General features: G+C 49.7%; 1 protein-coding gene across 1 annotated transcript in view; it reads right to left on the reverse strand.

Moving 5' to 3' along the window:
* Positions 1 to 17064, reverse strand: part of FARP1 (FERM, RhoGEF (ARHGEF) and pleckstrin domain protein 1 (chondrocyte-derived)) — a 225041-nt gene that overhangs the window by 59335 nt on the left and 148642 nt on the right. The window contains exons 4-5 of the mRNA XM_004680293.2: positions 6411 to 6453; positions 3417 to 3495 (exon numbers count right to left, since the gene is read on the reverse strand). Of these exons, the coding sequence (XP_004680350.1) occupies positions 3417 to 3495; positions 6411 to 6453 (122 nt within the window). The remainder of the gene's footprint in view (positions 1 to 3416; positions 3496 to 6410; positions 6454 to 17064) is intronic.

The following is a 17064-nucleotide window of genomic DNA, read 5'->3' on the forward strand; positions in this document are numbered from 1 at the left end:
TAGGACTAGGGGCTCAGGTTAGGACTAGGGGCTCAGGTTAGGATGATGGGCTCGGGTTAGGACTAGGGGCTCGGGCTAGGACTAGGGGCTCAGGTTAGAACGATGGGCTCTCGGGTCAGGACGATGGGCTCTCGTCTTATCTACACAGGCGGCTCTCACAGAAGAAGGTGCATTACTGCTGCTCCAGGCCCAGTCTACTCTGAGTGTGCTTCCATGAGCTCGTTCACGCATGGTGTGCTGTGCTCAGAAAGCCACCACCAGGAACATGCTCGAGAATGGAGCCGGGCGGGCTTCGGGGGGTAGGGGGTGGTCTCTGCTGACCTCTCCTGTGGGCTTTGGGAATGTTCAGAAGACCTGCACGTTTACTTCGAAGGCAAGTGTCACTGACAAGCGCTGGGGGTGTGGGTGGAGTATGGGTGATTTGGAGCTGGGTGCACTACAGGGGTGACAGCTGATGGGAGGTGGAGGTCCTACCGTTACTGCAGTTCAAAATACAAACTTACAAACATAAATTACAAGATAAATGAGCCCACTTATTTCAAGTGATGGTCTTAACCTCTCCCCTGGTGGGCAATGCACATTACTCACGCCCTCTCTCCTAGCCTATGGGAGTGGGTCCTGCAAATTCTGAAGGGGGTGCCCACTTCCAAGAGCAGCACAGTTAAGGAGAAACTGGACCTGACTGGTCAGGAGGCCAGAGAGAGGAGTGCCTGAAGAAAGCAGCGCAAGAAAGTTACCCCGGACTCTGACTGTGAAAATGCGGCATCTGTTGCCCGGAGCCTCCTCCCCAGCTGTTTCCACCTGCACCTAAGAATCGGTACTTTTCCAGGGCCTGGGCTCTGGTGTCAACAGGACAGAGCCCCACGAAAAGCAAAAAGCGCAGCTTCAGTAAAGAGAAAGGAATTCAGGGTTTGGTTCAAAGAACAAAGGGTAATTTTTTTAAAGATTTAATTATTTACGCATACAGAGCTGGGGTACAGGCGCGGTGAGAGGATTCCCCAGAGACAGAGTGGGGAGCAGAACAGGCAGATGGACAAGGTACACCGCTGAGGGGAGCAGCGGGCGGGTCAGGGGAGGTCTGCAGCACCATGTGGGTCAGCTCTGGGGCCAGGGATCGAACTCAGACCGAAGCGGCCACGGCCAGCTTGCAGTGCTGCGTCCTAACCTGGTGCACTACCATGGACGGCCCACGAAGGGCAATTTAATCTTCTATCTGCATGAACAGGAAGCTGCCATTCCTGGAGGCACAGGACTAGAGATGGTCACTCGCTCCCCACTACGGGGAGCTCAGTTGGCCGCTCTCGTCCACGCCACCTCGCCCGAAGAACACAGACATCTGCCCGACGCCCGCCCGCGCCATCGGCTTATACAGGACTGGAGAGCACAGGTGAACCCCGAGGATCTGGGAGGGCCCTCACATGAGGCCTCATGATACGTGGAAAGCGACAGGGAGCTTCTGAAAGTCCCATCAATCTTATTCCTCCCCCCACCCCCGAGCCAGAAGAGTCCTCCTCTTTGAAAAGATTTTGTAAATGTCAGTTCACACTGGAGCCAGAAAATAAAAACAACAAAAACCATGCCTGCTGTGTCCAGCTGAGCTTGTGTAACTTGAGGAAGTCATCAGATCGGATGGGGCGGCTGGCCTGTCGCCAGGCCCACTTGGCGGGCTGCTAACAAGTTGTATGGAATTTTATAACCAAGACTTGGATGGGAAAGAACGAGAAACCGCTAGACACCGATTCGCAAAAACAGAAAAGGCGCAAAACTCAGCTGCACAGTAAGAGGCGGAGGGTGAAATGAAGGGAAAAAAGATTGATGCCGCCAGCTTCCTCAGCAGGACAGAGGCCCAGTCAGTGACCCGTGTTTAGGCTGATTTCAATAGTCTGGGCTGGGAACAATGCATGTTCCGACAAGAGGAAAATCAGCCCCAGAGACCGAGCCTCGGCCGCCCAACGGTGCCAGCCGCCAGCTCTGCCTGCCTTGGCGCTGCTGCCGCGAGGCCTCTCAGCAAGCAGCATGGCCCAGGACACGTGGCTCCTGCCAGGCCTCGCCACCTCCCACTGAACGGCAGATGGGAGGGATTACGTGGAGTTCAGCTACTAGAGGCCACTACTGAGAAAACACAGCCACGGAAGAGTGTGACCTTGCCCTCACCATGGAACAGGAGTCCGTGCCCTGTAACGGGGTCCCCAGGAAAAGGGGAGTTCCAGACCCCCTGCCCTACCCAAGGGAGGGTGGAGCTGAGCAGGGAGGAGAGGAATCTGGAGAGGAGACAGAAGAGGAAGGAAGGAGGAGCCAGGAAGAGACCTGAGGGGGCCCAGGGAGCAGAGACACGTGAGGAAGCGGCTCTGGTTTCCTGGCCCTGGGTGACACAGACGTGGGTGAGAGACCCGTGGGAGGTGACTGTGGCAGTGTTTATCTTGATGGTGATGTTGCTCTTTTCCTCCCAGACGTGTCTGGCCATTTCTGACCCTTTTCCATGGGTCCCGGCCAGAAGGTGCTTTAGACTATGGCAGCTTTCAGGCCTTGCTCTGAGCAATCCCTTTTGGGTGGACTTTTACCCGCGAGGGGCTGGGTCACTTTGGGTGTCTGATTTAGAAACTCTGCCTTTTCTGTACTGCACACTCATTGTAGTAAAGCCCCAGGGACAATGTGACTTTTCTTCTGTATCACTTCATCATTATATCTGTCCCCGAGAGCCTGGCCTTGTCTTCACCACACGGGTCCCGCAAATAAACGCTCGCAGTTAGCAAACTGGGTGGGATGTCTTCGGTCCTTCGACAGATGCTGGCCGGCACCCCAGGCCCAGTCTCTAGCGAGGGGCAGGAGAAAGCCATGGTTGTCCTCTGGAGACAGCCTCAGTCTTCAGACACGGGTGCTAAGAGCAGGTGCCAGGCCCCGGGACTCCAGAGGCATTTACCTTCCTGTGTTCTCGCGGGGCCCTGTATGTGACAGTGGTCAGGACAGCTCCCCATGGGCATCTGGTCACTCCAATGTCACGGGCTGATCTTGCAAACACCACTGGCTAAGGAAGCACATGGTCGCCCTGACGCAGAGTGCAGAAAGGCTTGGGGGGTGAGAGCACTGAGGTCACACAGCTGACACCCAGACAGGCCTGGTCTGAGGCCACGTGTCCACCACCCACAGGGCAGCAACCAAGAGAAACCCCTGGGTCGAAATACTGATCTCACAAAGTGAGATCTCACAACCGTGGGGCTGTGCGGGTCAGAAGGGAGGAAATCTAACGGCGAAGGTTACCAGCCCCGTTCACTTCCCGGCACAGCCCACGTCCACCATGTGTGTGCACCAGTCAGGGGGTTCGGGCTGAGGCTGCTGAGCAGACAGATGCGGCCTGGCGCATTTGCTGCCTGCCCCTCGGCACCCCACAGAATGCGCCTCCCCTCGCACACACTCACCTGGTGAGCTCTTCTTGCAGTTGTGTATGGTCAGGCGGAAAGAACTTCACCACAAACTTCACAACAACATGCTTTGGCCCTAAAGCAGAAAAGAAGCATTGGAACATTCATGGGTGAGAGTTTCCAACATCACTAAAGAAAGTGACCTTACAGGTCTGTTCCACACCAGGTAAGGAATCTGAGCCCAAGCTGCCCAGTTCACACTGGTCAAATTGTTAGGGGGGAAAGAAGTCCTGAAGGAACTCTACAGAGAGAGGTGTTGTGGACTCCACCCCCACCCCAGACACTGGAATGACAAATCCCGGCATCACCACAGGGAGAATTTCTGGGACCTGAGGGTGGGGTTAAACAGCCAGGTTTGGTATAAACCTGGGCGTGGGGGTCTCTTGGCCTCTTGGCTCGTGGCTTGACTCTTGGCTTTTCTTTGGCTCTCAATATGCCGTTGGGGTTCCAGCAAGCGGAAATGGTAGGACGCACTCACCAACTTCTCTCTCTCTCTTTCCCTGAGTTATTCATGTTCCTTTCTCTTGTAAACAAACCCACTGCTAGTCTTTCTGCGTGTGCCTGCAGTTGAATCTTCCAAGATCCTTTAAGCACACGGGTGGGGACCCATAACCAGGCAACCCACTTCACATTGGGGTTGCCCTCTAAAAGAAGAAAACTCCACTCCATGACCAGTTCTGCTGGGTTCCTGACACACACATATGGTGGGGAGACAGATGTGTCTCAATGTGTCTCACACTTAAATTGTGTCCAGGTTTTTTAGAAAAGTATTTATCTTCCAAAATTGATTTAATTGGCTACTTTAATCTAAATATTAACTTTAGATGGCGTGTGGAAGATGTCACTGGGACCGTAACTCCGTTACATGATTGATTATGTTTGATTACAAGAGACAGATGTTGATGTGCCTCAAACATGCATCTACGCGCCAGGTGCTCTCTGGAGGTCTGGAGAGAAAATATAAACAGATGGGCCCTGTCACCATCACGTGTCTCGGGGACCATCGTACAGATGAGTTCAGGCATAATCAGGAAGATCTGGAAGGGTGAGGGCAGGGAGGGATCGAGTGAAGTAGTTTTTCTTTTCAGAATTGAAAAAGAATAGATTAGAAAATAATTATAATGCTTGCAGCCGGGGTTGACTTTTAAGAGCATTCTACAGCAGAGAGGCGGTCCCTGCAGGTCCTGCCCTTTGGAATGACAGGTTCATTCTATGAAAGAAAAGATGTGACATGACACCCAAGTCTAGCAGTTGTCGAGAGAAGCAGAAAACGCCCTTTGCTCTACCTCTCCCTGTCACATACACACAGATGTTATATTACAACTTCCAGGATGGCACATTCAAGTGAAGAACACCCACATGATTCATCTTAAAAGATACTGATGCAGGCCCTCTCTGGTGGTGCAGCGGGTTAAAGCACAGCACAAAGAAGCTTTAACCACTTCTGCATGATTTCGATCCCCGCCCAGGAGGTGACCACATGGCGTGGCAGACCTCTCCTGACCCGCCTGCTGCTCCCCTCGATCTGCCTGTTCTGCACCCCCCTCTGTCTCTGGTGAATCCGCTCACCCTCCGCATCTCTGACCTGTACCCCAGTTCTGTACGAATAAATAAATCTTCAAAAAAAAAAAAAAAAGGAGGAAAAACTCAAGACACAGAAATAACTGAACCCAAGAGAAGTGCAGATTCGTTTCCTTGATCGCTAAAAATGAACTGAAGCCTTTGCAAGTCCATCCTGGATCACAAAATTAGCAGCAGCAGAACCGGGGAGATGAGGGGCCGTGCTACCTCCTCTCACAAACACTCACAGGGAGGAATTAAGTGCAGCTGACTTGGGCCGGACAAAGCACAGCTCTGAAGGCCCAAGGCTGAGCGCTGCAGGACGCTTCGCCTGGGGACAGGGAGGTGGTGCCTGGGCCAGGGGAGAAGCGTCCCGCACAGACGACCACTCCCGGTGCGTCTGCTATCCAGCTGGAGGCACCCGCACACTTGCGGCATCTCTGGGGCACAAGTCATCATTGAGACACAAGCCACTTGCACCTGTCACCCGGGGGCTTGTCTCCGCAAAATGCTTTGCCCCCCCTTGGGTGCACCCAGGAAGCGTTTAACAAACAATGGCTGTTTCATTTTCAGCATCAGTAAGTGTGTAATGTAAATGACAGGCGAGCGACACCCACTCCAGCCACATAAGAGCCACAGATGCTGGGGCCTGGTTATTACAGCTACGTAAGGGGCCCAGAGGGGTTTTCTGCTGGGGCACAAAAGCGATCCCTGCGGGATCTGGTGCTTCAAGTGGAACAAGAGAAGCTCCGTTTTGCTGCAGTGAGGGGCCATTTGGGATGACTTTAATACCAGAGTTTGACCCTGAAGTTGGCTTCAGAGCAGAGGACAGGATGGTTCAATGTTGAGACAGGGTGAGAGAAGAAAAAACTAGCATTCTCCTGACTTTCTAATGCCTCTCCTAATCCTTTTTGATCTTTTCTCTAACACAGGGTTTAAATGCAAGTCAGATTCCCTTCAGTTCTGCATGCTACTCACTCAGAAACTCTCTCTCTCCTTCTCTCTCTCTCTCTCTCACACACACACACACAGGACCACAGTTGCATTCTGATTGCATAGTCTTTAAGGTAGCAGGACAGACAACCTAACACCAATTTTTATGAATAAATATTCCACCTTCTCCCTGTAAAAGTGAAAGCAAGACACATGGGTAGACAAGAGAGCCCAATTATTCTGGGGTTTAATAGCATGCTTTCAGTCCTTAATCAAAGTGGTATTTGATTTCCCAAGCAAGGTTTTGATTACAAATTGTTCTGTGTTAAAATTGCAAGACACACTGCAGCAGCGTGTGGATTGGGGGCTGACGGAAGGCAATCATGGGGGTGAAGGGAAAAGAAGCCTCGTTGCCCTGTGCTTGATGGCCCAGGGCAGGCACAACCTTCCAAATGAGCACATGAGGGTTTCTGTTGAGAAGGCACAGTGCATACTTACTTCTAATCTGCTTGACAATAGGTTTTAAGAGATCCAGCCACACCTACAAAGAAAAAAAGAACAGATTGAGACAAATTCTCAATGAAGGAGAGCAAGTATTTTGAGATTTTATCTGGAGCTGCTTAAATCAAAATAGGTTTGAGTATTTGCAGGTGTCTGTTTCTTTTTCCCTCCAGAATGCCAACTCTTATGTCATCTACCATTTTTATAAAACAATTCTGAATTTACTAATAGTATCACTGAACTTCAAAATAAATTGTTTTTAAAGATTTATTTATTTATGCATACAAAACTGGAGTACAGATCAGAGGTACAGGGGGTGAGGAGATTCACCAGAGACAGAGTGGGGAGCAGACAGGCAGACTGATTGAAATACACTGCTGAGGGGAGCAGTGGGTGGGACAGGAGAGGAGCCGTGTGGGTCACTCCCTGGCTGGGGATCGAACTCACACTGCAGTGGCTGCAGACAGCTTCTCAGTGGTGCGCTTTAACCTGTTGTGCCACCAGGGTGAGCCCCCAAATTAAAATCTTTTAGAAGGAAATGGTTATTTCAGCTAAGTATTTTTCTCCTTTCACTTTATCACTGTTATCTGATCAGCAAAAGTTAACGAATAATTGTACGTCGGACTGTGACCAGAGTGAGTATTCATGCTCCCCGAAACAGCATCCTGTGCGCGTGGATTTCCAGGCCTCCATGAGGGAGACAGAAAGGGAGCAGAATACTGACAGAATACCAGCAACTATTTCCCTCTGAAGACAAAGCCAGAAGGATCCTGTTCCTGGGAGCATCCTGGGGCTTCCGTATCTTGTGCCAGGTCCTCAGCTCAAGGGTGCAAGAGTTAGGCCTCAACCCAGAGGGCAGACTGTTCACCCATTCACACTGCTGCGTGTAAACCAGCAGAAAATATTCAGGGTTAGAGCGGCGGAGGGAGGAACCCAGCCCCCTTATGGGTAAAGCACAAGGGGACATATCAAGCCATTTCAGCACACGCTTCTCTTCAAACCCCCCTTGAACTTGTGATCATTTAGAGAGGATTCGACTAAAGTTGCCGGTTTCACAGTCGCAACCAAGGCTGATGTGCTTAATATAAACAGGGGTTTATAAAAAGCCAAATATGAGGGTTTATGGGTAAACATGAAAAAGACAAATACTCCTACAGAAAACTCTGCAAAAACCAGGAAACTGATGAAGTCATATGCCAATGACTAACTGGTAAATGTTCAAAAACAGGAGTCATTTACACAAGCACAAACTTAACTGATCAAGTATCACCCAGTGAGTTGCCTCTGGGGAAGAGCAGAGGCCGCAGACGTGTGTCTGAACAGGGCAGCCAGGCCTCACTGCAGTGGTGGGCGAGTGAACCCGGGGCAGCACTTCTGGACAGTATCCAGGGAATAATGACCAATCAAACAGCACATGTACTTTCAACCAGTAATTCAACTTGGTTAGACTATGCATTTAAGCACACAAAAATTTATATACGCAGCATTAAAAAAAATAGTAAAAAGTTTTAAGTCATCTGAATAGTCTCCCATACAGCTATATGACATTACCAGGCACATCATTTTTTTGAAGGTTTATTTTATGTATGCATACAAGAATGGGGTGGAGGCTAGAGGTATGGGGGTGGGGGAGGAGGTTTGAGAGATTCACCAGAGACAGAGTGGGGAGCAGAACTGGCAGATCGACGAAGTACACTGCTGAGGGGAGCAGTGGGCGGGTCAGGAGAGGTCTGTGGGTCACTCCCGGGCTGGGGGTCAATCTCTGTTGCAGTGGCTGCTGATAGCTTCATAGTGCTGAGACTGTAACCCCTGTGCCACCAGGGAGCCCCTAAAACTTGCATTTTTGATGGGTATTTCAGAATGAGATAAAAAGTCCTTGTGAAGTGAGAAGATAGATGATTTATTTTTCTGGCTTTCTGCACTATTTGAATTATTTGTGAGCACTTATAAGTCTCATAAAAAAAAACTAGAAGTTTTAAACCTACTTACTCAAGTTAATCTTCCCCATCACCTTTTTGAATAAACAAGATTTCATAATGACATTATCGTTTCTATATTCCCCCACCCTCCCTACTGCTCTATTACTAGAGAAAACAAACAATGGACTCTGACTGAGAGTTATCTCCACTGCCGTATTCATAAGCCCCCGGCTGAAAATGAGTGTTTAATCATGCAAAATCTCAATCATCATTTGCAAAATATATCATTTTTCTCCTAAGAATCCTAAGAGATGGATAAGGAGGCAAAAGTACCTCCATTTGATGAAAAAAAAAACAAAAAAAAAAACAGATTCGTAAAATAAAGTTGCCTGAAGTTGGGACTCAAATTCTGCTCTTCCAGCTCATCTAGTCAGTGAAAAATGACTGTGTTCCTATGCCGAGCTCTGGGACCATAATGAGGTCCCCGTTTCAAGAAGCATCACATCTAATGAGGACAGACAGAAACCAAAAGCCTCCTCACAAAAGTAGAAAAGCGCCTGAGACAAACTGGAGGGAAGTCTCAGTGGACTTCGTGTCTGCAATGAAATGGTTTGACCAAATCCTAGGAGGAGCTGAGTGGGACACAGTGCGGAAGCCCGAAGGGAGGAGGAGTAAGACGCCATGTGAGGGCAGGCATTAAAGACACCTGTCTCAACCCCTGCGTGAAAGGAGACCAACATGGCGGCAGAGCGATGGTGGACTGGGGGGTCAGGAAGGGGCCAGGCCCCACCAAGGCCTTCTTAAGAAACTCTATCCTTATCCCAGAAGCAAAAGAAGGGTTTTAAGTGTGGGACTAACTCTGGAAGTTCCCCACATCAAAACAAATAGACTGGCAGTGTGAGAACAGACACAAGGGGCCAGAACAGAGGCAGGTTGATCGATTACAATTGTCCAGGAAACAGAGGTGGCATTTTGGACCAGACAGCAGAAGCAGAGTTAGACCGGAACTGGATGTGGCATATAGGGGAGCAGGGAACAACATGGAACTTTCCACCCTGGGCATCTGTATGATATAGGTGCCATTTTCAGAGCCAGGAAACTCTGGAAGAAGGCCAGCATGGAAGGAGTCTGGACACTTGGGTTTCATAAGGTGCCCTTAGTTTTCATAAGAGAGCATATGACATCAGTAGGACTCTCTTCGCCAGGGCTCTAGGGAGAATCCTGGGCAGAATGGCCCGACTCCTCACAGGAAGATGGATGCAGGGTGCAGAGGGCAGAATGCCTTAGCCCTGACAGCATCGCCAGGGAACGGCAGATGGACAGTAGGAAAACGAGGAGCAAGTTGTGTCATGGAAGACTCTCTTCAGAAGGAAGAATATCCAGAACTGTGGAAAGCTCAAGAAAGATGAGATCTAGAGTAGCTGCTGGTCACTTGGCTCATGGAGGCTCTGAGCGGTGGTGGGTGAAGAGGTAAGAAGGATGAATGGCGTTTTGATAATCTTGGCTATGAAGAGGAGACAAGAGAAGGGAGCTGAAGACGCGAGGAATCGAGGAAGGGTCGTGTCTACTTGACAGTCTTTAGCAGGAAGCACCTGGGTGTGTTTCCAAAGGGGAGGGGTCAGGAATGAGAGCAAGCGGGCTAACTGGTGTCTAAAGCGACCAGGAAGACGGAGAAGAAGTCAACAAAGCTCATCGCTGGGGAGAGGGGCGGCTCTAACAGATGACGGGCATTTACATTTCCCCCGTGAGGAAGATGCGAGTCAACTGGAGAATTCTAGTGGGCATCCCAGGACTGCAGAATACCCACTCATGAGCGTGCCATCTGGCGCCTCCCGCCTCCAAGGCTGCCTTGCAGAACCAGGGTTGAGCTCCTCCTCCATTGCCAGCTCTGTCAGAGACTGCCTAGACTTCAGCAAGCCACTCAGGACAAAACAAGGATGTTCTGGCAATGCAGTTGCCAATTTCATCCACTGTTTTAAAACATCTCTCTTCTGTTTTTGGCGTTTCTGCAGAAAGCATCAAACACAGCACCAATCTGAGCCAATGCAGCATGTGGTTTTAGAACATGGCGTCTGGGAACATCAGACGGCCCCAGTCCCTCACCCAGCCGGCACAGCCTGCAGCTGCGACGCAGCCGGCCCGGGTGAGAAGCTGGGAATAGTGAGGACCTATCATTTACCAGTCAGGCTGGGATTCGCAGGCGAGAGGAAAGGTCTTCCACACACAAGATTTAGAGCACCACAAACAATGTGCTAGAAGGAGCCAGAAGAAAGACAGGGTTGCTGCTTGACTCGAGGGAAAGGATTGCCATTTATATGTAGAAAGGGCTGCAGGGAAGGAACTTCTGAACCAGACTGGGTCATCCCAGACAAATCACATGCATGTTCACCCCAAGCAGAACAAAGCAAGCTCCAGATGTGCTCAAAGATTCCATAATCTTTCTTTTGCTGCGGACGGTGCTCTGGAAGGCCACAACTGAAGTGACCTATCTCTAAGCCCACCTCACTCTTCGACCACACACAACACCATTCACACTAAAACCACCATGTGGACTTCAGGACAAACGTCCACCTCCGCACAGCCTCACTGTGAACAGGGTGGACTTGGAGAAACAGCCTTTAGTCAGAGGAGAACTCCAGGAGCATCCCAATGCGGTCAGAAGGCCTCTGCTGAGAGTGTCCAACAGTTGCCACGAAAAAGGACCACAGGCTGGGTAGGGTGTGCAAACAGAAATTTACTTCTGCCCAGACCTGGAGGCTCACTGAGCCTCGAGACTGGCTTATCCTGCGACCTCCTGCCACCTTCTTGTCTGTCCTCACATGGTCCTCTCTGTTCACACAGGCCCTTCATGTCTCTCGGCCATCTCCAAATTCTCCCTTCATAAGATGAAGCCAGTCAGACTGGATTAGGGGCCATTCTTAACAGGCTCATTTTTACTTATCTCATCAAAGGCCCTGTCTGCAAGTTGCATGCGAGGTGCTGGGCGAGAAGGCTTCACCATGGCACCAGTCGTCCACAAACTGGGACATCACAGGGTACCAGCCCTGTCTTCCCTGGCTCACCTACATGCAGTTGGCTCTTCTCTGCCAACCCCTGCTAACCCGAATGTCCCGCTTTGGAGTGTGACTCCACACAGAAATCCCTGAGGAGAGAAGGAATGAATTACTGCCCCGGCAGCAAAGGCGGAGCAAGGACTCTCTGGACCCAAAGTCACTCTTTTCTTCCTTAAACAGCTTTCCTCCTATCAATTTGGGGTGTGAGTTTTAGGTGGATTTTGTGCCACTGACATATTTGAGGTATTCTGGAAAGGGTCTTTTAATAGGAGTCGGATACTTGACGTCAGTGGGCAGAACAGGCACTACTTACCAAACACTACTGTCCCAGGCCCTGGACAGGTGCTTTCCACAGTCTCGTTTAATATTCATAACAAAATGTTTACCAGAAAAGCAGCCAAGTTTCAAAGTTACTGAGGTTGGCTACGGTCACATACCTCGGGACTCAAAGCCCAATAAATCTTACTCCATCACTGTGTTTGCCCTGATACAACTAGACGGTTCCTCTAACAGCCAATGGACTCAACACAGATCACTTCCTCTTCTTGTTCAAAATCAAAACCGCATACAACAAAAATATGCCATCAACCGTAACGTATATAGGAACCAAATATGCTGCAGAAAATTACCCAATGTTTAGAATTCACTGGGGGCAAATTAGCCATCCTGGCTGATTCTGAGGAAATTACCTTCAATTTTTGTTTGTAGTAATTTATTTGAAAGTAATTTTTCAGGTTGAAATTAATTATCTTATTAACTTCACGTCTGGTTAAATTGAAAAGACACATGAAGTGTGCTTTCTTTTTATAAACCTAGTAAATTTTTAGAGACGTGTGATTCTGCTTAAAAGAGTAACGGGGACTGAATTTATTCACACACATCAGTGCCCCCTCAAGGGAAACCCTACATAACTCGGGCCACAGGCGATGAGAAACAGGACCCTCGAGGGACAACACAGGATATCCTGCCCGTGTGACTGCCCCAGTTTCCACCGTGAGGGGCCCACACTGGTGTGGAAGAAGCACAGGCAGAGCCTGGGAAGATGCAGGGGTGGAAGAGGAGGGGCTGGGAGGGCAGAGGACTGAGGTGTGAGGCGTCTTAGGACAGCACAGGGACTCCTCAGCTTTCCGGAAAGGCACAGAGTAGAGTGATGAAGGCTGCTCGTGGGCAGCGGAGTACTGAACAATGAGTGCTTCTGAGGAAGAGCCCAAGATGGAGGAAAAAGAAGCCCACGGAAGGACTAGAGGTCTCGGCCCCAAGTGCTCAGACAGGGCAGGGAAAGCTTCCCATTGTCCCCACCAGGCTGAAAGACGCCCCGATTCCTGAGCAGGAAGCAACAGCACTAGAGAGTCACCGTGGCAGCTGGTGTAGTTAATACAGTAAGTCTTGAAAGTCAGCTCTGCAGCCCTCCCTGGTGGCGCAGTGGGTTAAAGCACAGCACTAAGAAGCTAAAGCCACTTCAGCATGAGTTCGATCCCCGCCTGCCCCGGAGGTGACCCACATGGCGCGGCAGACCTCTCCTGACCTGCCCGCTGCTCCCCTCAGCAGTGTATTTTGTCGATCTGTCTGTTCTGTACCCCACTCTGTCTCTGGTGGATCCTCTCACCCTCCGCATCTCTGGCCTGTACCCCAGTTCTGTATGCATAAATAAATAAATATTTAAAAAAAAAAAAGTCAGCTCTTCAAAGACTAAAATGTTTTGCAAATGACTTAAATGCCTCCAAGAACACTCAATAGGAACAGAAATGACCCAACAAGGTAAGATTCACAACAGAAAGATCACCAGGCAAGCATGACTCATCACTGGATAAAAAGGAACCCATATCTGACCTAGGACTGACACAGGTATTAGAGAATTGTGGAAAGGAGCATGAAGACCTTTAGCTTAACTGTATTCCACATGTTCAAAAGGTTGTGATACAGAAGATATAAAGAATTAACAGAATTAAGCTTGTAGAGATGACAACTATATTATGTGAGATTTAAAATACACACACAAACACAGGATGAGATTTATCAGTGGATGAGTCATTGTAGAAGAAATACTATGAAGACCCATCCAAGAGAATTACATAGAAAAATCACCAAGACATTAATAGAGCATCGGAGAATGATAGAATAACTTCAGATAGTCCGTTACTTATGAAACTGGAATCCCAGAGGGCAGATGGCAGAGAAGGGGAAAGAAGAGGGAATAAATATCAGAGGAAATAATGGCTAAAAATTCCCCAAATTTGATGAAATGATAAGCCTACAGATTCATGAACGCCACACTGTCATCAAAATGTCCAAAAAAGAGATAAAGAGAAAAATCTTAAAATCAATGAGAAAAAAAGGCATTATGTACAAACGAATACAGATAAAAGACTTTTTAACATGCTCAAAGAAAACAAACTCACTGCAGAATTTTATGTCCAGCAAAACTGTTTCCCTGCACAAGGAGAGCTTGGCCTCCCCTCTGGCACCTGCCCATGGAAACAACCACTGTTGGCTCAAACCCACATTGCTCTTTGTGCGGCAACCTCACCTCCGCTGCTTCCTGAACTTCCAACTGTCCGTGGCTCGGCAATCCTCTTCCCCCTTCATTCCGGGCATCTTCCACAAAGAGGCCCTCTTCACCTCTTAAGTCCTTAGAACCCAAGAAGAGGTGAGAGCGGAAGCTGTGACTGAGTAGAGACGAAGGGAACCCCAGACACCAGTGGGGCTGGCGAACCACAGAGGCCTATCACCCCAGGGCCGAGATTTCTGAGACTTCAAGCCCACACCATGTAGTAAATGCATCCCCCACCTCCAACATTCATGTCAGAGCTCTCCCCCGACGATGTGGCTAGATGTGGAGACAGGGTCTTCAAAGCGCAATGAAGGCTTAAAGAAGAGCCAGACGGGTGAGGCCCTAATCTGAGAAGGCTGTGGTCTTACTATAAAGAAGGGAAAGACGGCTCCCCCATGACCTTCCACACCCTGTTTTCATCCCCTTATCATCACCTGAGGACACAGGGAAAAGGAGACTCTACAAGCGAAGAAGAGTCTTCACCAGAACCCACCATTCAGGCCCCAGATCTTGGACTTCCAGCCTCCAGCACAGTGAGGAAACAAGTGTCTGCTGTTCGGGCTGCTCAGTGATGGCCACCCTAGCTTCGACACCTACCAATGGCATCGTGGAGAAGAACATAACATGATCAAACCAAGCCTATCTTTTCCATGAAATTTACAGTGTTTATAAGAAACCAGGATTGGTTTCTGGGTCACTGAGCAAGGCCGCCTTAACAGCTCATTGACGGGCCTCATTGCTTTCAGAGCAACTGTGCAGGAATAAAATAAAACAGGTGTCCTGCTGAATGCACTGCTGTGAAGTATATGAATTAATCCCCATGATAGCCATGCCAAAGAATCATGTATTCATCCCATGTTTTCAGATAAGTATAAAATCAAAGACAGAAAGAATCTATCAGCTGCCAAGTAACAAGGCAAATGTTGAGCTAGAGATTTATAGGCGGTAAGGCAGCACTTTCCTCTACGGGGCACAGACACACATCTCACTCACAGCATCTCACGGTGGGGTGGAGCGAGGAACGAGCTGGGCCGTGGAGACAGCCAGCCTGCGTGCGGGCGTGCATGCAAGTTCTGCCGTAGTTACAAACCTGGTGTCACAGATCACTGTCAAGCACCGGGCAAGCTGTCTATCTGACTGTGCTCACTGTAAGAGGTGGATGATAAAACACCCACCTTGGAAATATCAGAAAACACAGATTGGCAAACTCAGGCCTGTGTTTCAAAAAAGGCGGGGATGGAATGGGCACTGTGGAGCCACCACCCAAGCCCTGTGTGCCAAGCACTTGGGGGAAACTAGTCGTCCATAAGTCACGAATAAATGGCCAACAGCAATATGGCGGCCCCTGCTTGGGCACCTTGAGACCCAGGGCCCTCCTAGTTTAACAGGTCAGTGAACAGCCTTCTAAAGAAGTCTGGCAATAGTAATGCCCACAACAGCAGCCCTGAGAAACAGCGAGGACTCACGTCCTATTCAGACAGCATTACTCACAACGCCAAGGTGGAGGCAACCCAAATGTCATCAACAGCTGAATGGAGAAACAAACTGTCATGTGGCCACCACTCCGTGGAATACTATTCAGCCCCCCAAAGGCAGCAGCCTCTCATGCTATCATGCTGAGTGGAATTAGTGAGTCACAGAGGGCAAGAACTGTTATGATCCCACTCGGATGGAGCACTTGAGTCGAGTGTAGAAAGAAAGATGGTCGGTGCTAGGCTGGGAAGGAGCGGGGAAAGTGACCTACATTGGCAAGGTTTTCATTTTGCAAGATGCAAGTTCTAGAGACTCGTGACACTGTGTTCTGAGTTAACCCTGCTGTCCTAGCCACTCCAGAATGGCCAGGGAGGAAATGTGATGGCTGTGCCAATCTCAGTTTCCGTGACTAGAACTTTCTGAACATTTGAATAGGCCCCAGGCACTGTATTACATGTCTGCACCTCTAGTCCTGTTTGAACTTTTCAAAACCCACAAGGTGGGTGCTGTCCACCCCTACTTTACTCAGGAGCAAAGTGAGGCTCGGAAGGCCAGCAGCTCACCCCAGTACTCCCACTGTCAAGAAGCAGGGTGGTGATTTGGGGACCGGCCTCAGAACATGTATGTATGGCTGGACGTCAGCGTGTCCACAGAATCTTGGAAAGACAAAACCAGAGGGCACAGAGCTTAGATTTGTGAGCACCCTGGGCACACTGGAGGACCCAGCCCGAGCTGTCCCACAGCTCTTCGTCCTGGATGCTCCCTAAGGGGATTCTGTGCATCCACTTCCGGAGTGTGCTCCTGGTGTGCTTCTACACTGCATTTGGGGGGTCAACTTTTAGGGGATACACCCACACACAACAGGCACATTTTCCAAGGGTACATCCCACTGCATTTTTACAAACTGACTTTACCCATGGAACCAACACTGACATCAAGGAAAAAACGCGGCCAAACCCCGGAAGCTCTCCTGCACCCCCCTTCCTGGCTTCCACGTGCACACCCTCACCACCACAGACCAGCTCCATCCAAACAGCTCACTCTTAAAGGGGCTAAGAGCACTGCTGTATTTAGACAGATCTGAACGCAAATCCTGGCTCTGTCACTTCCAAGCTGAGTAACTGTGTAAATGTGGCCACCTCTTCAAGGCTGACCTTTATCAGAAACGGGGAAGAGAACGTGTCTTTCTGGAACGAATGCTGGCAGGAAGCCCGATGCAGGCTGGAGCTTAGTCACACGTGGCTCCCTGGAGCAGGGTCCGTTTGCTTCCGGCCGCCGCTCTGCGTTCAGGGCAGACTGACTTGCCGTGAAGGTTGCGCCTGCGAAGCAGGAGTCAGCATTTCCTACAGGCCCTGGCTGGGAGGTTTGCTGACGCTGACTCTAGAATGTGGGTCACATTCACCGCTGTGTCCACAAGGACCAGAACATTCTGGTGCCTCGGAAACACTCATGTGGTGGCTTTCATCGGGGCATGGTATAACAAACAAGCCCTGAACCCTTTAAGTTATCATGGGTGGATTTTACGTGCTTTGCCTTCGGACAGATTCCCAAACAACCTAAGTAAGTTGTAAAATCATGAAAGGTCAAGCCCTATAAAAGCTGAAAGAAGTCAGACCTTGAGTGACCAAGGCACACCAGTAGGTCCCTCATTCCAG

This window comes from Condylura cristata, unplaced genomic scaffold (genome assembly GCF_000260355.1).
Source record: "Condylura cristata isolate star-nosed mole 26May11 unplaced genomic scaffold, ConCri1.0 scaffold00010, whole genome shotgun sequence".
Classification (NCBI taxonomy): Eukaryota; Metazoa; Chordata; class Mammalia; order Eulipotyphla; family Talpidae; genus Condylura; species Condylura cristata.